Source organism: Talpa occidentalis, unplaced genomic scaffold, assembly GCF_014898055.3.
Source record: "Talpa occidentalis isolate TD23 unplaced genomic scaffold, MPIMG_talOcc4v2.1, whole genome shotgun sequence".
Taxonomy (NCBI): Eukaryota; Metazoa; Chordata; class Mammalia; order Eulipotyphla; family Talpidae; genus Talpa; species Talpa occidentalis.
The window spans coordinates 115,529,829-115,552,983 of NW_026555331.1; the positions used below are offsets into that span (position 1 = coordinate 115,529,829).

At 36.4% G+C, this 23,155-nt stretch overlaps 1 protein-coding gene across 1 annotated transcript in view; it reads left to right on the top strand.

Moving 5' to 3' along the window:
• Positions 1 to 11,141: 11,141 nt before the first annotated feature.
• PCLO (piccolo presynaptic cytomatrix protein) overlaps positions 11,142 to 23,155 on the top strand; it is a 283,527-nt gene continuing 271,513 nt past the window's right edge. Inside the window, 2 exon segments of the mRNA XM_054692491.1 lie at positions 11,142 to 11,383; positions 17,424 to 19,158. Coding sequence (XP_054548466.1) covers positions 11,142 to 11,383; positions 17,424 to 19,158 — 1,977 coding nt within the window.

The following is a 23,155-nucleotide window of genomic DNA, read 5'->3' on the forward strand; positions in this document are numbered from 1 at the left end:
GGAAAGGAAAAAGCATGAATTTAAGTAGTTAAAAGCTTTTACTATATGTCATTAAAAAGAGAGAAAACATGCAGGAAAATTAATCAGCATATTACTTACAGGTAGAGTCATCTAGGACTGGTTTTCCCAACCCCAGGAAATGCCCATGGAAACTGGAAAGCTTGAGAGGGTTGTGCTGTAGACAAGATCAAGGTCCGGAATGAACACAGTCAAGCATCATCAGTTCCCTCACTGACAACGATGCCTTTGTAGTGAGACCACAAAATTACAGAGGAAACCTTGACGGCTACCTAATAGTATGTGTAGGAAACAATTTAGGAAAATTAACAGTATGAACAGATGACCTTATATTAACAGCATGAACAAATGACACAGAAGAGAACAGATAATTTAGGAAACAAAGGGGGGTAAATTATGATCAGTGTCCTCAGAAGGATTGTAGAATATGCAGCGTCTGAAAATAAGACCAAGCTTCTAAAAAAAGTAGCAACCAGAGAACAAAAAGTTTGGAGGATATTAAAATGAGTAGAAAAGTTTTTAAAATTCAGAAAAGTCCTGACTATTAGTATTTGGAAGGCTACATACCAAATAATCTCCAAAAAAAAAAAAAAAATAGGGAATAAAAAGAACTCACCATTCCTCCTTTAAGAGAGGTACAGAGGAAACAGAATTAAATGTAGGAAAAGAAAACATTAAAGAAATAGGAAAGACATTTAGTTTCACTTGAGGAAAAACCATTTTTTTTCAAACTCACAGGAGCTCGGTGGATTAAAAACTGAGGGGGAAAAAACCAGTAATTATACAGACCGTGAAAAGGTGTTAAACAACCCCAAGTATAAAGAAAATCATCTACAAGCCAAAAGTCTTTTCAAAAAACAAGATTAATAATCCACACTTACTACAATCAAAAGACTTAGAAATTCAATCAGGTTTAGACTGTTGACATCACAAAAAGCTTTGTTAGTTTAACTAATTATTTTCATGTTCTAAATGTATACACAATTAATAAGAAGTATGGTTATTCATATAGATGCCCTCAAAAATTCTAGTAAAGCCTCTTATATATATATATTTTTAAAACCAAATACAATGTATTCTCAAAGTGAAATTTTAGCTAATATATATTCAAATAATCAGAAAGCTTTCTTAAATGTTCAGTCAGTAACAAAAAGGCTAAATTAAAAAATCATAAAACTGTAAAATTTTAATTAAGACACTAATTTAATTAAAGTTGCTCACAAAAGTTTTCATCACAGAAGTTAAAAGTTGTATAATTTGATTATTTTTAATATTTTACTCCAGAAATCATCAACTTTTAGTGCAATCCTTGATGTAGCTTTTATTTTAACAATGTATTCTAACATATGCAACACTGAGCCATTGGTATACTTTTCTTTTTCAAATAAAAGGTGAATTCAACCTCTAAAAATACTGTCAATTTCAATTTTCTTTTCTAAGATACTTTCTGGATGTTGCACAGTAGCTGGACAAAAGGAAGGTTAAAAAATGCTTTCAATGGCCACATTAATAAAAACGAGAAGATATGCTAATTTAGTTCCAATTTCCAAAAACTGTACTTTGAAGACCAGATGCTCTGAATTCAGATGCTCTGAAGGAAGTGGTAGTGGAACAGTGAGTGCAGTATTATTGGAATCACCATGATGATTTTACTGAATTTTCTCTCCAGGGTTTCAGTTTATTTCTGCTTCTTCCTGGTTCCCCATGTTCTTCACAAATCTGATGCATTTATTTGTCATTTTCTAGTTTTCTCTCAGATTTTCTTCTTTCTTCCCCTAGTGTCTTCCTTACCTTCTGATCTGGACCTTGGCTTTACTATTAGAAATGGGCTAATAGTAAATATGTTAATAACTACTAACGTTTAAGTGTGCTTTCTTAGCTCAGTCAATATTTACATATTTTATAAGTAGAAAATCACACACAAAAAACCCCCAGTTCTATAAAAATGATACCACACAGATGTATTGAGGCCTAAAGTCAATGACAAGGAGAGATGCTTTGGACACCATACCTCCAACTGTACTTATATGAACATATTTATTTTCTATGACTTAAAGAATTGACTGAGTTTATATCAAGAAATAGGTAAATGTCTTGCTATGATGTATAAAAGCTATAACTGATAAGAGCAAGGGTTGCCTGAAACATTTCATCAGCTTTTCTTTAATAAAGTTTGAAGGAATTCTCCAGTTAAAGAAGCTTTAGAATTTTTGAACCTCTCAAAAGGTAATTTTCTCAAACAGGGCAGCTTCTAAATTCTCCTCAAGAATTATTCTTTAGTCCCTCAACTATTATTTCCCCAAGAAGGAGACTCTTATTTTGTAAAGGGACCAAGTCTCAAAACTATCAGCTTGAAACTTGTTTCATACAATGAGCTGGAAATTTTGCAGTTTTCCATAGAGGTAACTCCGATAAAGCTCCAAGAAATAGACTATCTCAATGCAGTCACTCCTACATAGCCCGTACAAAAGGCTGGCTACATTTCCCTGTGAAAATGAAAATCAGTGAATTACAGATTGATTTATATTAAATAAGAAGACCACTATCTTCCTGAATCTTCTTTCCTGTCTCAATTTCATTCTTACACAGGTGACTTTGACTTTGAGGTGTTCTGAAATCTGAGTTCTTCGCTTTGCTAAAGTCAGAAGCTTAGAAAGGCAAATGTATTGCTGTCCTATAGTTTGTGTTAAATTGATAGTCTCATTTCCAGTCTTCTAGCTTGCCAGGTGTTCCAATCCTTAAGCCAGTGAAACTCTTAGCACTTTTCAGATCTTTTGACTTAAATAGCTTTTTGCACTCAATACTTTTCCCTCTGGTTTTCACATATTCAACCTTTGGATCTCAGCTCAAATTTCACTTCTTTAGAGAAAATCTTCTTTTGCTTCTCAATGTAGTAGTGTTTCTTCTGGCTACTCCATCTCACTTCCTATTTCTTTCTGGTATTTGACAAATTCTACAAGTTTCTAGTTAATTACATACTTACTTTGAGTAACAGTTCTCATCACCAAGAATGTAAGCTCCACTAGAGAGCAACTTTCACTATCTGCTACTACTTTCACCCCCGAGATGCCCAGTTCTATGAATAACTTGGCAAGCACTGCTGGCACTTTCTTCAATGAGTTTTGGCTCTATGTCCAAATCCCTTATCCCCAGTAGGAATGAATGCATATTCCTGTTTACTCACCTGTAAAATATGAATGATTGTTTTGATCCATAACTCACACATGATAGGTTATGGGTTATAAAAATAGAGCCACAGTCAGGAATAATAAAAGAACACCCTTGTGGATATGTGGGTCAGGGGAGTGGAAGAAGTCTGCTGAGGATATTGTTGAAAAGGGTTTAATACTAAAAACAACATTGGCCTCTTCTAGTATAATTAATCTTCTTTATAGCTCCCACAGCTCAGCTCCCACAGTGTTATGATATACCAGGACAATCTGAATGTTGAAACTCTTCAACAAGGTAATTTAAGAGAGGTGTTACTATGGATAATTTTTGGAGATGAGAATAAGATTATTTTAAGGATGTGGAAAGGCAGGTTCTTTTGTGAAAAGCAGAGGCCTGGGTTACGCATGCAGGAGATTTGGGTAGAAGGTATAAAAAATAAAACAGTGAAGATGGTTTCTCCAGATAAGAGTCCTGGAGAAAAATATGTGATTATTCAAGGAAGGAATCAACAGAAGACATTTTCTATGGTAGAGATAATGGCAGGAGAAGTTCCATAAATGCCCTGAAAGTCAAGTTTTTCCCTGGGACATGGAAAAGACATTTGCTGGAGAAGAGTCTTAACAGTGACTATCCACTGGAAGTTATATATACTTGCCACTAAGCACCACTTCTTGACATTTTCACTTCCAATGTGGTCCATGCCACTATAATATTTTGCCTATATTTTTTTGACTAGCTTTTAACTGGTTTCTCTGCTTCCATTTTTCACTCACTAGAATCTATACAGAGCAACCAGAATAATGTACAAAGTTAATAATGTACAAACAATCGCATTCCTTTCCTCATAACCCTTCAGGAGCTTCCCATCTCATGCAGGGGAAAGACTTTAAAGTCCACCTGCTCCTTTATGTCTACAGCCTCCATTTTCCTTCTCATTGCATTCCCCTACCACTTACTCTGTCTGTCCTACCCACACTGACCTTCTTCTTGCACTGAAACAAATAAGCAGCCTGCTGACACAGGATTTTTAAATTTGTTTCTCTGGCCTAGGTTTTCTTTCTTCAATTATATGCATGGCTTGCTCCCTCATCTTTCTCAGATGTTTGCTTCAATATTATCTTCTCAGTAAAGTCTCCCCTGCTCAGGTCATTTCAATTTGGAATCCGTGCATCCCTGTAAGAGTGAGAGCTCTTCATTCCTTGATTTATTCGTTTAGGAAACTGATCACTCATGTGTAAATAGTAGTAAATTTTTAATTTTTTTTTGTTTTGAAATAATTTTAGACTTATAAATTACAAAGGTAATAAGAGAGTTCTTGTATGCTTTCCATTCAACTTTTCATAATGTTGACATACCTCATAACCATTGTACTGACTGAAATTAACAATTGGTACAGTGCTGTTAACTACCTTGAAATTAACATTGGCAAAATACTATTAACTACAGATTTTACTCATCTATCATAATTTTTCCACTGTTGTCCACTGTACTGGTCAAATATTCATCTAGGATCCATATTGCATTTTATTTTCATGTTCCTTAATTTCCTCCAGTCTGCAACAATTTTTCAGTCTTCCAGAATCCTGATTATCTTGAATAGTATTGGTAAGAATTCTGCAGACTGCCAGTCAATTTGGGTATGTCTGCTGTTTTCTCATAGTAGATGAAGGCTGTTCCTTTTGGGTTAAAGCAACTGATTGCTCTTCTCACTGCATTATAACAGGCAGTATGAGTTACATGCTCAATGATGCTAACCATTATTATTTATTTAAAGTGGCACTGGCTCAGTTTCTCTATTGTAAAATTACTATTTTTCTCCTTTATCATTAATGAATATCTTGGGGGAGATAAGTGGCAACTATGTGTATATCTAATCTCTTCTCAAACTTTCACTCACTACTTTTAGCATCCATTGGTAGATCTTGTCTGCTTCATTATTGTAGTGCTCTAGTGGTGAATTTCTGTTTGACTATGTAGTGCAGTAGTTCAAATAGGTTAAACGATGAAAGCACAGTAAAATGTTTAATACATGTTAAGGATTTGTATTTTGCTAATGAATATTATAAGAGCTACTATTTGAGAATTTACTACGTGCCAGGTACTGCCCTACATATTTTATAAATAGAAATGTGTTTAATCATAACAACTGCATTGACAGGAAGATACACTTGGTATCCAGATTTTACAGAAGAAGAAAATAAGGCTCAAACCATTTAAACAATAACACCAAGGGAAGCCTTTTAGTCACTAAAATAAAAGGACATTTATTGAGAATGTTCTATGCAATCTGGACTTAAGAACAAAGGGCATTGAGAAGGGCATATTATTTTTATGGTGTTCTTGGCAAAAAATATATATCTGAAATCTAATCATAAGAAAACAGACAAACTCAAGTTGGGACTAGTCCACAAAATAACTGACCAGCAATCTTCAGAAAACACAAATAACTGCTTTTTACAACCCTACCACATCCAGTGTCCTATATTTCACCAGCTCCACTGAAACAACTTTAATTCTCAACTTAGGACTTCCTCTTTCACATTAGTAGCGAATATTTATAAAGGTCTAGGGTAGAATTTTCTTCCTCCAGCTAAGACTTTCACTTGATTTTGTCTTTTGCCTAGCGGTACTCATAGGTCATTTTAATAGTTTCAAACTTACACTTTTCTGCAGAACTGAGGCAATTTAAAGAAAGAAGTGATCTTCCATTTCACTCTTGTTCTGCTACTTTTTTGGTATCCCACCTTATTATTGGGAGTATCTCACGTCAGAGTGTTCACTATTTGCAGAGTCTGGGTTTTTTTTTTTTTTTTTTAGTCCTCCTCATTCAACAAGGCTGTTGAAAAAAAAAGTTGATATTTTCAGGAATCAGCAAATGCTCTCAGTGCAAATGTAGCTTGAAGATTCCCACTTTCTTTCAGTTTGGACTTGGTGACACTTCACTGTATTGATGCACTTCACTCTTTGATGCATCTTAATATTTTTTAAAATGAGTTTTGACCAACTCCTTAGTTCTTTTCTACAAGGGAACCTGTCAAATAATCTGTCATTTTGAAAATAAGATACTTGTGAATACTTATAAAAATATTTGTCTTCCCCACTATACTATACATTCTTAAAGAACAGAAACAAGGTTTCTCTTGTATGCCACTGTATTTCTAGCATAACCTCACAGCAGGAGCTTGAAATGGTTGAAAACGGAGGAAAGATGCTCCATTGAGGAAAACCAAGTGATAATCACTAATTCGTAAGGTAGGGAGACGGTGGGAATGGGAAGTTATTACAAGATGGGCTTCCTGGATAAGTACAGCAATTTGGGGAGCTGCAAGAGTGACCTTGTTTCTTGTGTCAGAAGGTTCATCTTTCCTCCAAATGCCTTTGAGAATAGAATGAATTCTACAAGATCACTAGAAAGAAAGAAACTATATTCCTTTCAGCAGCAGTCTTTTCTCTGTTGAAAATCTTTCTAATAGCTTCTGTTTGAGTCTTTTACTATCTATGATTAAAAATAGCCACCGCTTCCTGCCAAAAATTGCAAGAAAATCAATAAAAGACCATGATTATCTATCTTGGAGTGTCATTTATTAGATTGGTACATTTGCTTTTTTTCTTTAAAGAGCTTAGAATTTCAATCTGTGATTTGTATGTCTTTAGTCTTATGAGATGGATTATGAGAATGAAATGTGTGAAAAATTCAACTGTTCTAGTGGTAAATGACTCAAGACTTATGCTGGAGACTGACTCATTGATTCATTTCTGCAGTTGGACCATTTGTAAAATAGACCTGTGATGTTTACAGTGGTACTGTATGGTTTTTGGTTTTTGAAAGTTTGAGATCCATGATGTGAAGGCCATTGGAAAACATGAAATATTATTATTATGAGCAGGTTATGGGCCATGTGCCAAAAGCAGACACTATTCTTTTTATATTAGTAAGTTGAATGGGGGAATGCATGGGAAGACTCAAGCAAAATCATGTGAAATCTTTTTCATTCTCTACTTCCTCATCAATAATTAACCTGGCAAATCTGGGGCTAGGTTAGAATAAAATTAATATTCCCCAAATTGTTCCTGAAATAGTGAGCAACAAAATACTTGCCCTATGATTTGAGGAATAAGTATAAAAGGAAAAAAAAAAAAAACTGCCTCATAGTCCAGATGTTAGAATTCAAAAATAAATTTATTGAACTTTTCTCTAAAACACTTCTCATGTTTTTTCCCACAAAATTGAGAAGCCAGTTTATAATCAACTGTAATCTAGCTTGAATTTCCTCCATACTCATTTAAAAGCAAAGTTAACAAAAATGGCTGAGGATAGCAATTGAGAAACAGCTCAACCATAGTAAAAAAATGAAGCTGGCCCCTTAGTCACTGCAGGTTCTTGTTCTACTATGTTAACATAATCCTCTCTTATCCTCTATCAGAGAAGGAGCAGTTAAAAATATTTGCACATATATAAAAATTATGTCATATTGTCTATATACAAATATGTATATATACATCCATATATACACTAAAAATGCATGGACGCTAAATACAGAAAATATAAGAATACTTTGAGTCTTATCACTCACATCATATAAAATCACTGTTGTTAGTATAAACTGTGTCATTTTCTTGATTTTCTTCAGAGGGCATTTATTATAAAAAGAGGTTAGTATTTTGGTTCCCTACCTTAACAGGTTGTGTTATTTTTGTGGTTCTTAAATGATTATAATGTTAATTATAATGTTATAAAGTATTATATTTAATGAGGAATAATAGGCATTTCAATATTTATTCCAATAGGCAATTCAATATTCGTATTTTGCTTAATAATTTATAAAATATATACTGTTCTTTTCAATTAAATGAATTGTTGAAGATTTTTAACTAATATTTAAATAATAGTTAATACATAATAGACCACTCATTTTTCTGTTTTCAATGAAGACTATCCTGACTTTCATTTTCATGAAGTCCATTTATTTCAAATATTGCACATGTGACTACACATAAAGTGTTCCTTTGGTTTTAGCTTGATTTGACAGCTATCTGCAATGACACAAGTAGACTGGGTCACCCTATTCCAGAGAATCATTATTTAGTCATGTTTAGTTGTTAACTATCACAGTTATATTAGCTCTAATCTATTAAAATAGAAACTATCTGGGAAACTAAGACAAAAATTAAACAAGAGAAAAAGATCCAGTGTTCTGGAGTTGAATAGTCTTTTTAGAAAAACATAATGGTATAGAACAGTGAAGGGCTTCAGAAATTGATTCCATTTATACCCGTACATATTAGGATGAATGAACTGGAACAGAACTATCAGTTTGTTAAATTGATCTAAATTCAAATAAATGTTCATTACAATAACAACAAACAGGAAGCAACTAGGATTTTGAATATACTACTGTTAGTTAATTAAAGAATGAAGCTAATAATATTCTTCAGGGTAAGAAAGAGGAACTCCATAAAGTTATTGGCAGCATTTAACTCTTCATCCTTTGTACCTTTACATTTATGTGAACCCACACATAAGGAATGCATGCCCTAGTTCTCTTTAGATCAGAATCACCTTCCAAGTACAAGCAACTTTAAGCCCAAGTGGAGGAAAAAAGAAACATTATTCATAGCTCAGTTATAAAATTCCCAAGGGCAAAATCATTTAAAAAAGTCAACTAACATGTTTCCCAAGTGGCACCATCACATCATCCCTTGTTTTCACAGTCCATTTACTTTCCTCACCTTGTATCCCATTTCCATTTTCTGATGATATTTGTTTCTTAGAGAGGAAAAGAAAAGATGAATGCATATTTTTGATACAATGGACTATAATATAATCTTACAAAGGATTGCTTTTGATTAGCCTACTGACATTATTTTGCATGTTGATTATCACTTATTTCTTATTGCTTCACAGATGCGTTTGTATCTACAATGGAAAAGAATATAATGTTGGTATATTTTCTCAGTTTGAAAATATTCTGAAGGTAAGCATTTGAAAGGGTATTAATCTTACCAATTTTTGAAGACTGTGGTGTGTGGATGTGAACACATCAAATATATTTTAATCTAATAAACCTTGAACAGTTAACAGAAAACAGCCAGCATGTGATGACTCTTCCTCACCAGTATCTAGATGGTTACTGATCCCCAGTAATAGCAGACTGAGCCAAAGAACAGTTATTTAATTTTATTTATTTATTTATTTTTGGTCAGGGAAGGTTTTATGATTCAGGGTTGCGTAGCTAATCATCTCTCTCTTTTGAAGCAAACTGATTTCTAGTAAATATGAACAAAGTATTTGCTCCAAAAGGTCATCAAAATGTCAGGTTGTCTTGGCTTGATTTGTCTGTCTGAACTGAGAGTTTACTCTTCTTTATTTAAATGAATCACTCTGCAATTTTGCTTTTGGAAATCACATTTCAGTTTGTTATGAAAAGAATTAATGTGTATGTAATTTTAGTAGAAACTTGACCAAAAATGATACTTCATCTGGTTACTAGTTATCTTTAAAAGCAGTATATGTAGTCACAAATTGTTGTAACTGCCCCTTTTTAGTTCTGATACAAGTGGGATATACAATATCAAACTATTGTTACTGTGAAAACTTTAGAAACTTCTGAGATAATATTCACTTCTGTTTATTTTATTCATTCCCAAATGGTTAGCCTTTGATTTTCTTTAACCTCTACAATTGAGATACTAAGTCCATTTATTATGAAAGGTGGGTAGGCAAAACTGGGCTGCAAATCCAGTTCAGTGCTTAACTAAAACTTCCCTTCCTAGAAATGTAATGGGGTGCAGGAGGGGGCCGTGGAGAGGGGGAGGAGAGAAGAGGAGAGGGAGAGAGAATGATATTATGCGTTGACCTGTGGGTGGGAAGTCGGTCTGAAAGAGTGCTAATTCTCTGTTGCTAATGAATTGCATAACTACTATACACTGTAATTCACCATTTTACGTTTTACTGTCCACGTTTGTGCAAAAGAAAGATCGAATGCATGTTTTCAAAATTTCACACTACTGTAACATTTTAACGTTGTACAATGTGGCTCTTATTACTGAAGCCCACCACAATTTCCCATAATCCTTGAATTTTGTGCAGTACCTTTAGGCAACAACACAGCTTTTGACGTACTCAAAACCTCACCTGCTCACCAATGCTGTATGTAAGGTTTTAATCTAGTTGTCCCGGGGAAGTTCTAAATGCAAAAGGCCAGTCTATCTCCTTTTGGGAAATGTTGTCCACAGGTATCAGAAGTTTTTTCTGTTCATTTTCAGTTACTTGAAGCCGTGGATCTTTCAAAAGCTTCCTTTTAAAAAAAGAAAAAAATTGAAACTACAAATCCCATGAGCCAAAGTTGGACCAGACTCCCCCTCTTACCTCTCCCCACCCCGCAACCCGCCTTTGAATGCAGTCTGCTAAAAGTCAGGTCGAGGCATCCTGACTTATGCCTGAACGGAGCCTCCGCCGTTCCGTCCAGGTTTTCAGCTGTGCCCTCGCCGGGCTCCTTTAAATGGGCGCCGAGAGTGAGAAGGAGACGGAGCGACGCAGCGCGAGGTGGGCGCGGACGCGAGCATCACCTGTTCCGCGCCGGGCATGCGCATTGCGAGGGCGCGGGCCAGGAGGCGGGGCTCGGTGGGAGGGGCAGACGGCGCCCGGCTGGCACCGCTCAGATCTGCTTCTCCCCGGCTCCGGGCGCTGAGGCGGCGTCGGGGAGGCGTCTTCTGCCAAGGTTGCCTGGCGTTGCCCAACATGGAGGAGGCACCGGTCGCGGGCGTCACCTGCCATTGGGACTAACCCCCGCCGGCCGCTGCGGCCAGCTGTGCCGGGTCCCCAGCCCTGGGACTTCGCCGCCCGCACGCCCCGCGGCGGACCCCGGTTCCGGTTGCTCCGTGGGCCGCGGGCTTCCCGACGGGGACGCGGTACCGGGAGGGAGCGCGGCGGCCCCGAGTCTTCCTGAGCCATGGGCAACGAGGCGAGCCTGGAAGGGGAAGGGCTCCCCGAAGGGCTGGCGGCCGCGGCCGGAGGAGGGACTGGCGGGGCGGGGAGCCCCTCGCACACCGCGCTCCCGGCCGGCATGGAGGCGGATCTGAGCCAGCTGAGCGAAGAGGAGAGGAGACAGATCGCCGCTGTCATGTCAAGGGCGCAGGGGCTGCCCAAGGGAAGCGTTCCCTCGGCCACTGCGGAGCCGTCTTCCTCGCACAGGCACGCACAGCATGATGTATATGTCCAGGCATATATGTATAGCTTCCCTTGCACATATGTGCCAGCCCGTATGTGCGAGCACGGCAGTACATATATGTCGTTTCCGTTCATTTTATTTTCCCTAATGGGGTGGCGATGAAGAGATGATAAGCCTGCTGATGGGCAGGATCAAAACGATGCATTGTAGAGTTTCTGGTGGGATAGTCAAGGGTTGCATTCTTGGACTGTGATTTCAGGTTGTGTTTTTTGGCCTTTTGTAACCTTTGCCTCTAGCATGGCGTGGAGAGACACCCTCCCTCCAGGGTTTTACTAATCTGGAAGTCTTCCATTAATATAAAACGGACGTTTTGGGAAATGGTGTGAGCTGGATGTTTATCTGTCTCGGTTTAAACCTCCTCGGGTATTTCGGTTTGTTTGTTTGTTTGTTTGTTTGTTTTTCCTCTATGAATGGTGTCTAAATATCTCTTAATGATACCTTTAATTCCCCTGGAGGTGATTTGTCCTTCCTTCCCACCCAGCTCCAACCCAGCTCCCACCCTGACAGAAGCTCTTTAGGTAGAAAGTATAGAATGAAAACACCTTTTCTGTTCAGTAAGGGACCTTAAAATATGCTGTGGCATTAAACAGATGGTTTGGTCACAGCAGAACAGGTATTGTATATGTATCTCTGAATTAGCATTTGCTATTTTTTTAAACCACTGCTCTCTTATATACAAAAGTGGCTTACAATTTGTGGAAGGACCTGTGAATTTGTGTCATCTTAAAATTAGTTTCCAATACATCCTTTTAAAAACAAAGCAAGTAAATGACAACTAGCAAAGGCAATTTAGAGCTCATCTGTAATGTTAGCTTGTTTATTTTTCTCTCTGGCTTTTCATTTTTCTTCAGCCTAATAAGTCAGTTGTTTTCTAATTAGAATACTAAAAGGGTATAATCATCGTGCCTGCCCTGCCTTGATCATTGTAAACAAACCCTTTAACTTTGCACTGTCAGTTGAGAACAGTTGTCTGTCCGTGGTCCTGAAACCATTCCTGCTTTATGATAAATAAGGGACAACCCACAATTTTTATTTGAGATTAGAAATAGGAGAGATCTGGATATATAGGTGCAGAATTTTACCATTTACTTAGTAAAACAAAAACATGTTAACTGAAGAACTATCACATAAGTATATTTGTATAATTTTGACCAATAATTATGATGTCAAATTTATAGCATAGAAATGTAAAGTGTTTCATAGATTGTGATACTATTTTTTACATTAACACTTTAGATGCCTAAAATCCACCATATGTAAAACCCTGTTTCCTTGAAGTGATAACATACTAGTCGTAAAAACTATTTCCTTTATATTGAATATTCTTTGTTTTAAAACTCATACTAATATATTTCTTTGGTGTAACAGCTTTATTATCCATTACCTTAGTAGCGCAGCATATAATAGTTATTATTTTCTCTATTGATTAAAACTTGGAAAATAATTGAACACTCATAGAGTTTCATAGGATAGAATGAGGTGTAATACTTTTAATTAGTTTTTTTAGAAATGTATGTTAGCTCTTTTACAATTTTTTCCTCAGGGGCCCAAGCAACAGGTTTAGCATGCTGGTTAAAATTATTAAGAAAAGTATGAGCTATTATTTCTAAATTCTTAACTTTTCTTCTGTTCAAAGGGTGGCCGAAAAAATGTTATTTCGGCTTACCAAACTGTTGTTTTGTGCAATATTTGTATCAGACATCATACCTTTATAACTCTATTGATAATTTTGTTATGGTGGAATTCTACTAATAGGCAATGGGTCTCCCATGGTGGCGCAGCGGTTGAGCGCTGGGCTGCGAGGCTGCCCGCAGGCTCTGCAGCGCCAGTTCGTTCCCAGGCCTCAGGTGAGGGTCCCCACACACACACAAAAAACAAACAAAACTAATAGGCAACCTGTAGCCTAAGTAGTTATTGGTGAAAGCTTCACCAAGTAATTTTTTATTTTTGTGATCTCTTATTTTTTGCTGAAAGATTTTTATAAAGATTTTGTATTTTTTTTTTTTTTTTTTTTTGTGTCCTTATCTGAAGCCAGTGAAACAATTGTTCTATCATTGAGATACATTTGGTATATATTAGAAAGTATATCTATATTATTTGCAGTTTTCAGAGTTGAGGTGGTGTAAATTAGACGTGGTGGGATTTTATTTTATTTTTTAAAGAAATAAGAGTTAAGAACCCAGAGATCTAGGATATTATCTGACTTTTACTGACTCATGAAAAATTACATATGTTTTTCAACCATATGTTGTTCAGTTTCCTTGCCTCTAAATAAAGCAAGTGATACTTGTCTTCCTATCTTGTAGGCACATTGTGAGGATCTATTAAAATTTGAAGAGAATGTCTGTTTTGTTTTTTAATTTGAAGGAACTCTATAAATATAAAGAACACTAATAGCAGTATCTGCAGTGATAGGCAGGAAGGTTACAAGCAAGTTGTATGTTGCATTATTGAATTATGAGTTATTTTTATCTACCTGTATTTTGCATTTGGAGAAATCAGTGCAATATATAGTGGACATCCTCCCCACCCCTGCCAGGAGTCAGGATACCATATTTTCTTGACTATTTTTATAACATTGAACCAATCCCTTATTCTCTTAGTTCCTAGTATTCTCTACAGAATTAAAATGAGTAGTTATTCTTGAAGTTCCTTATAGTTCTAATGTAAAAAATTTTATGTGACTCAGCACTGTCAGTTAAGTTTCATTGCCTATTTTACATTACAAAAATGCTAGCATTCCAGTTGCATTTTCATTCTTAGTCTTGAAAACATGTTTATCTCACTTGTACATGAAACAGTTTTTCTGCTAACCTGTGAAAGTAAATTCTAGTCTGTGGATGACAGTAATGAAATGAAAAGGGAGGTTGTTTAAAACATGGATGTTACAAGCTACAAGAAGACAAGTTTCAGATGAATTGCTCCTGGATTTTTGATTCATTGTAGATCTAGGGAAATGCAATTTTATCGCATTTTCCATTCATTCTATTTACAGCTACAGATATGTTATATGAGAAGACCGTTATTGAAAAACACCTTTGATTAGTAAAATATAAGATTTCCAACAGAATTGATTATTTTCTTTAGCATCCTTTGGGCCTCTTTGAATGGGTAGAGACCTCTACAACTCTTTTTCCTCCTGGAACAGCAGGACAAATCCTGATTATACAAAATGTTTTCATATTTTTTCAGAAGGCCTATAGAAAAATGTAAAGTAAAACAAATTCAAGAAATTTTAGAGAAAAACAAAAATCTGTTCATTCATTCATTCACTCATTTATTTACTTATTCATCTACCCATCAAACTTTAATGCTTATCTACTAGTTAGCAGGTTTAATTCTAGTAATGTGAAGATGAGTGAAAATTCTCTGTCTAGGAGTTCACAGTCTAGTATACAAGACATATAGTGTATTTTAGTCATTTTTCTTTTTACCTAACAGTTGTTAAAGCAACAAAAATACACCAGAGACCACAGTTAACTAAGGTATTTTTATATTTTTGTTTGATATTAAGACTGTATCCTTTCTTAATGTTATCTTTCTGCCCCTTGCTCCCAGATCCCCATGTTATATTTCTGTTAACATAATTATAGCAACTAAAACTAAGTTGAAATTATGGAGCAGTCATTATAGCTACAGAGGTATTTTCTCATTGGGGATTCTATAATATTATACAGTGTATATTTTTAGGAAGTGTTTGCAGTCAGCTTGCTTTCAATTTGGTATATATTATTATCCCAAATATTTGGTATTCCTGAAATTTATTTTTTCATTTGTTTTGTACATAGATTGGCTTAAGTGAATAATATCACAAAATCAGTCATTAAAATAAGTTTAATAGTATTTTCAAGACAGGACAATTCAGTAAAATTCAGAGTAGATTTTTTTTTTTTTAGTCTGTTTAAAATATGATTTGCACGTCTCTGTACAAGGCAGCCAATTCAATCAAATGCCTAAATAATTATAAGATAGTTACTTATTTCTATAACATATTCCCTAACCATGCGATCTTCAAGGCAGTATTAAATTTTCTAATTGAATCTAGAACATTTCTAGGATAATGTGAAAAGCTATACAGGGGAAATTTTTTAAATATTCTATTTTAGTTTGTTTACTTTGGCCTTTCTGCCTTCATCCTTAATATAGAAAGGAGCAGATAGGGAGGCCTATAAAGAGATTATTTTTCCCAAATGAAAACATGTAGCAATGCATTTAAAAGTTCATCTTAGAACTTTGGAATTAAGTATGGTAATAATTCTAATTCCCTATTTAAATGTAGTTTTCAGAAATTTGGTGATATCTAAGTTTTTGTAACTTTTTTCCCTGGAGAAAATTACCCAAACTAAGAATTCTATTTGTCTTTAATTAGAAAATCACTTTGTACATACATTCTCATTTATAGATCATTTGCTTCCTTTCTGAGTCTTTAGTTTTAGAAGTATGTTTTTTGTGTTTCTACTATGTCTTACATTTTTTCTGTACTAAAATTCTAGGTCAATAGGGAAATTTCAAAACATTAATCCACATTAAGTGCCAAATAATGTGAAATAATAATTTTGTAGTTTGATCCATTAGCAGGTAAATCTTGATAAACCAAATTAAAATCTGTAGAATTTTATTGTTATCATCTAATATTTTAAGTGTTACTAGATCTATTTCTTTCTCCTTTTTTCTTTTAACTAAGAGGAAATATTTTTCAAAATAAATAACTACAAATATCAAAGAAAATACTTGTAATTTGATGTTCTCTATAATCCTAATGTTGCATGTTGTTATTAATGTGACTATATCAGTAAATGATGGCTCATTTAAAAAATTAATGTACTTGATTTTTGGCTAAACAACTACTTTTAGTATTTAACCATAGTAATTTAAAATCGATCATGTTTCCAATACTATTTTTAAAAATCTAGTATATTTATCTACAAATTGAAAGAAATCTTGCAAATTAATTATTTGTTAAATTTAAAATTTGATGTCAATAATAAATGACATAAGTAATAATCTAACAATGGCAATAGTAAATGTAGAAAGCAGTGAGTAAAGAGATTATTATGTATTTTCTTCATCTGAGAAAAGTAGCAATAGTTTTTAAAAGTTAGATCACAATCAGCTTGTTGTTATTTGCATACCAAACTATACCTCAATTTCTTTTAAACAACTATTGTTAATTTGCATAGATATCTAGGTCAAGAATTAGCAATTGGAAAAATAATTAAATGACATAACAGTATTATTCCACAAGAAAGTTGGAAGACTGAATTTGTTTCTTAAAAATTTTAAAGTAACCAAAGTTTCTATAAAATTCTCATTCTGTAAAGTTTAATATACACAATATTTGATGGATAATCCTTTTAGACAGAATAGGACAAAATTGAATAAATTATCAACTTTCTCAGAGCCTCTAGAAAGGTACCATATCAACAATGTCCTCTATCAGAAACTCACACATTGTCATATTGTGTGCTTAATTTAACTAATGTAATTCTTATAATCCAGTGGAAAAAAATTACAGCAAACTCCTACATTTCGAAATGAGTATTTTTACTTCTTAGTGCTGATAGTGTTTAGGAGGCTAACATTTTTTGGAATATAACATTTGATCAAAAGTGACACGTCCTGTGAAAATGTATGTATTATATTGTGTTGCATTGATCTAGGCATTAATGTATTTAATCAGGTTTTAAATATGGCCAGAGTCTATGAAGTATAAATGTGATTTTTTTTTTTATTAAGTACTTTCTAATTAGATATCTTAAGTTTTGATCACTTGTATTAGGGCATATTTTTTTCTTTTTTATACCTCTGTTGAAACTACTCATATAAAGAAAGGAATAATGACATCAAAATGTTATAATCACTTAGGAGATGATGCAAAAAAGATTCTAGTTAAATTTGTATACATTCATAATTTTGATGACGAAGAAAGTAGTAGTTTTTCAATATTATGTAGAGTTAGAATAATTTCCATTATTTTCAGTTTGTTTTCTTTTACTTTTCTAGGAAACCAGAGTTGGATAGTAGTCATCCTCCAAAACAACCTGGAAAACCACCAGACCCTGGGCGTCCAACTCAGCCTGGTCTCAGTAAAAGTAGAACTACAGACACTTTCAGGTCAGAGCAAAAATTGCCTGGAAGGAGTCCTTCCACTATTAGCTTGAAAGAATCGAAGTCTAGAACTGATTTTAAGGAAGAGCACAAATCTAGTATGATGCCTGGTTTCTTCTCTGAGGTTAACCCTTTAAGCGCTGTCTCTTCTGTTGTAAATAAATTCAATCCTTTTGATTTGATATCAGACTCTGATGCATCCCAGGAAGAAACCGCCAAGAAACAAAAAGTGGCTCAGAAGGAACAAGGAAAATCTGAAGGGATCACAAAACCCCCATCACAACAGTCACCCAAGTCAGTTCCTAAGCCGCAAGGACCTGTGAGGGCCGCGCCTCAGCGGGAAGGCTCGCCCAAATCACTATCTTCTCAACAACCAGAAAAAACTAAATCACAACCTCCAGGCACAGGAAAGCCAATTCAGGGCCTCACCCCGTCTCCTCAGACAGACCAGGCAAAATTGTCACTTCAAAGGGATACGGCTAGGCCTCAAAGTAAACAGTCAGACACAGTAAAGGGAGAATCAATTAAACCCTCACTACAAAGCCCTTCCAAACCACCTATTCAGCAAGCAAGTCCTGGAAAAGTTGCAGCTCAGCAGCCTGGACCTGAAAAACTTTCTACACAACAACCTGGGCCTACAAAGCCCCCAGCTCAGCAGCCAGGACCAATGAAGCCCCTAGCTCAACAGCCAAGTACAGCAAAGCCCCCACCTCAGCAGCTGGCAACCAAGCCCCCAGCCCAACCACCAGGGATAACAAAGCCTACAGCTCAGCAGCCTGCACCAAAGTCTCCAGCTCAGCCTGTTGGACCTGCAAAACCTCAAGCTCAACAGACTGGGTCAGAGAGACCTCCATCTCAGCAACCTGGGCCAAACTCTCTAACTCAGCCTGCTGGGCCTGCTAAGGCTTCAGCACAGCAACCTGGGCCAGGAAAGACTCCAGTTCAACAGCCTGCCCCTGTAAAACCCTCAGCTCAACAGACTAGCCCAGCAAAGCCCTCACCTCAACTGCACGGTACAGCAAAACCCTCAGCTCAACAGCCTGCCCCAGCAAAACCCTCAGCTCAACAGCCTGCCCCAGCAAAACCCTCAGCTCAACAGCCTGCCCCAGCAAAACCCTCAGCTCAACAGCCTGCCCCAGCAAAACCCTCAGCTCAACAGCCTGCCCCAGCAAAACCCTCAGCTCAACAGCCTGCCCCAGCAAAACCCTCAGCTCAACAGCCTGCCCCAGCAAAACCCTCAGCTCAACAGCCTGCCCCAGCAAAGCCTTCAGCTCAGCAGCCTGCCCCAGCAAAGCCTTCAGCTAAGCAGCCTGCCCCAGCAAAGCCTTCAGCTCAACAGCCTGCCCCAGGAAAGCCTTCAGCTCAACAGCCTATCCCAGCAAAGCCTTCAGTTCAGCAATCTACAAAACCAATAAGCCAAACCGGAGCTAGGAGATCTCTGCAGCCCTCAACTTCTCCATCTGCAGCACATACTCCAGTACAAGGCCTCCCCAAAACCATCTGTCCTCTTTGCAATACCACTGAACTTCTGTTGCATGTTCCAGAAAAGGCCAACTTTAACACATGCACAGAGTGTCAAACCACTGTCTGCAGTCTCTGTGGTTTTAATCCCAATCCTCATTTAACTGAGGTGAGTACATCCATCCATTCTGTCTGTGCTGTAGACTGTATCATCTTCCACAAATGGTGTTTAGTTTTATTACTGATTGAGAGGGTGGAATTATTTTTCTATGTTTTTTTCCATCTTTCCATCTTTTTTTTTTCCTTCTCTGCCAATTGTAAATTAAAATTTTAGAAACATTTTCACGAATGGTAGGCTAAAAATATTGCCACAATTTCTAATAAATTTGGCATATAAAATAAAATGCTGGGCATCTGCTCATTTCACTTTTAAGATCCACACTATTTGTTAATTAGTATATATTATATTACTTTTTTTCATTCATTGTCCTATCCACTAAATGATGATACTCTTAACTGGGATCATGTTTGTGTTAGGAAATAGTGGACTTTTTTTCAATCTTTTTTTTTTTAAAGATTTAATTTATTTATTTTATACAAGCACTGGGTAAGTAAGTAAACAGTCAGAAGCACGGGAGGGTGAGAGAATTCACCAAAGCCAGAGCAGGGAACAGAACAGGTAGACTGACGAAGTACACTGCTGAGGGGAGCAGCAGGCATGGCAGGAGAGGTCTGCATGCTATGTGGGACCCTCGCCAGTGGCCGGGGATCAAACTGGCGCTGCAGAGGCTGCTGGCAGCTTCGCATCCCTATGCTCAACCGCTGCGCCACTGGGGAGGCCCTTTTTTCAAATTTTAAATACAGTTTTCATATAGAATCGAATGCACTTTTTCAGACTACCTTTCTCCTTTTCCTGTCAGTGATTCTGATATATCCTATGAGGGCATCTCAGCTGCCTCATTAGGAAAGAGTCATTAATCACAGCATAAGTCAGTTTATAAAATAAGGATATCATTAGAGCAGGCTCAACATTGGTGGGTTTTGTCTCAAAAGGATCACAAGTTTAATCTCCAACTGTTTGAGTAAGCCTTCCTGACAAGTCATTTCAGAAAGAGGACAGTAGTGAACTCATCTTGAACAAATGAGTTTAAGTTTGTTTACTCTGTTTGAGAATAGTAAAGAAATTTTAATTAAGTTCAGTTAATATTAACTCAGAACTTAAGAGCTCTGAAAAAATACCATTTTAACTGGTAGAGAATTGGGGACATTCAGGTGGGGGAAGGGACAAAAAGTACAAATGGCAGAAAAACTCAGAAAATCTTTGCAATTAAAAAATAATGCAGCAAAGTTGGTGCAGCAAAGATGGGATAATATTAAGTGACACTGTAGAGACATAGAGTCTAAGAAAAAGTGTTTTTAAAAGAAATCTTATCAGATGAAAAGTTACTTAATCCATCAGGAGGGCAGCGGTTAGTGGGCTGCTCTGTGCATTCTGTCTGTGAACAGCTCAAGAGTCAGCAGCAGGCAGTAGAGGATTATGTGACTTAAATATCCCTGGGAGAGGTGACTTGTATACCCTTTTTCTAAGTGAATCCTATGTTATGATCATAACAGCAATGATTATTGGTAGCTATTATGTTAGTTTGGCTATTTGTCATGATGAAAGATAAAAATGATGTATATTTTAAATGTGTCAAACTCTGATTGCTTTCTAAAGTACCTTTTCTTTTTTTTTTCCAATGTCATAATACACACCTTAACTTTTTAAATAAACCATTTTTGTAAAGATTTATTTATGTATGCGTACAAGAACTGGAGTACACACCAGAGGTGTGGGGGAGTGAGAGGATTCACCAGAGACAGAGTGGGGAACAGAATAGGCAGACTGAAATACACTGCTGAGGAGAGCAGCAGGCAAGACAGGAGAGGTCTGCTGCACCATGTGGCTAGCTCCCTGCCTGGCCGGGGATTGAACTCGTGCTCCAGAGGCTGCAGACAGCTTCACAGTGCTATGCTTAACCCCTGGCACCACCAGGGAGGCCCTAAATAAGCCATTTTTTAATGATAGAATTATAATTAAGAAGCACATTCTGCATTGCAATTAAAGTACTAGTTCATTTATTTGCAGTTTAAAAAATTTTGGTAAAGGTGTCTTTCTCCCCATGGCATACTGTCTTATAGGAATGTGCAGTAATGATTTCAAACAGTTGATGATAATTTTATAAACTGTTATGTTTTTGTGGCAATTTATAGGGCAGACAGACAACTGGGCATTCCAACCACGTATATTATGTGAAAATCTACTGTATGGAAGGTATTTTGCTATATGTTGAAAAGATATAGATAGTTAAAATATAATGCTGATAGTAATAGGATTGAATTGCACTAGGTTATATTTATATTATACTTGTACAAGGAAATGTAATATAGACACAGTATCATAAATTGTTAGGATCTGAGATAGCAATCAAAAGCCATTGATTTATGGTATTAATAGCAACATTTTCCTTTAACTTTTAATTTTTCCTCATAAGGAAAGATGTAATGTGAATTCTAATTCTGAACTCTAGTAGGGTTTTTTCCCTAGTTCTGCCCTCCAAATAGCCTGATCTTCAAACTCCTCAATTATGTGGCGTTAAAACTTGAAAGTTAAATCTCTGTATAGAAGCTGAACATCTATCTTTTAAGATATAAGATATATCAAGATTTGGGAACAACAGCCACTTTAAACTGTATCCATGAGAAAGTAAACTTGTCTGACTCTTTGAGAGGACAAACACTTTGGGTGAAATTGTGCTAAAGAGTTCAGATTAGTTAACCAATAGCTTTTCCATGCAGGGCAGGAACAGAGGGTGACCATTTTTAGTACTTTATTTATATGAATTTATTTTCAATTTTGATGTTTTAATGCCAGTAATATTTTACCTTTTTTTTAAAAAGATTTATTTATTTATTTATACAAGCACTGGGGTACAGTCAGAAGTGGGGGAGGGTGAGAGAATTCAGTAGAGCCAGAGTGGAGAGCAGAACAGGCAGACTGACGAAGTACACTGCTGAGGGGAGCAGCGGGCACGGCAGGATAGGTCTGCGTGCCATGTGGGACCCTCGCCGGTGGCCGGGGATCGAACCAGCGCTGCAGAGGCTGCAGGCAGCTTTGCAACCCAGTGCTCAACCACTGTGCCACTGGGGAGGCCCAGTAATATTTTACTTTTATAGTATATGAGTAAAATGCAATGATTGTCTCTTATATTACTTCTTGAAAAGATTAGAATTTCTCTGATGTGTTTTGTTATCAGCACATCAGGATTATGACTATATTTGCTTAAGAACAACCTGCAGCCTTAATACCTACTCTGTCTGAGGAGGAAGACTAGAGAGTTATCAACATTCAGACACAATCTACAGAGAAGGGGAAATTTTATTCTCCTAATTTTGCTAGTCCTACCTCCCTTCCCAGCACACACACACACACACACACACACACAACACACACACACACACACACACCCCTTTAGACAAACCCATATATCTGGGTGGGTGAAGAGGTTGTCCTTTAAATTAACTGCCCTCCATAGTGGCTGCCAAGATGTGTGCTATTCCACATAAACCTTAAGAACCCACTGACCCTCTGCCTGGAGTTTTTATTGCTTTATCTACATGCTAATCCAATAATGGGATGATGCACATTCTCATTTTGGACTTGACCTTTTGAAACAGGCACTGAGCATTTACTTTTTAATTAGTGACATGGAGTATTTTGTTTTTCTTCACTTTATCTCTTGATTGGTAGTCTGGAGCAAGATAGATAGAGGGGCAGATATTTTATTAAATACTTATCGTTAATGTCTGATACTTCCCTGACTTGTATGGAATTTTGTAATATTTGAAATGACATCGCTTTTCAGAATGTTGGTGATTGACCAAATTTCAGTGATAAAAGTGGATTTAGTTGGGCTTTTTTGGGTCGCATTATTTTTCTTCCTGAATGACCAGTACATTTAGTCTTTTGGCTGCAACCAATTATTTCAGTTAACAAAAACAAGGCCATCTTTCTGGGGCTCAAAAACTGAAATTCAAATAAACCTACAATTACATATGAACTCTCTCCACTTATTACCAAATAAAAACCCCCAAAAATTACTGAAATTTTTCAGGTTGGCAAATGA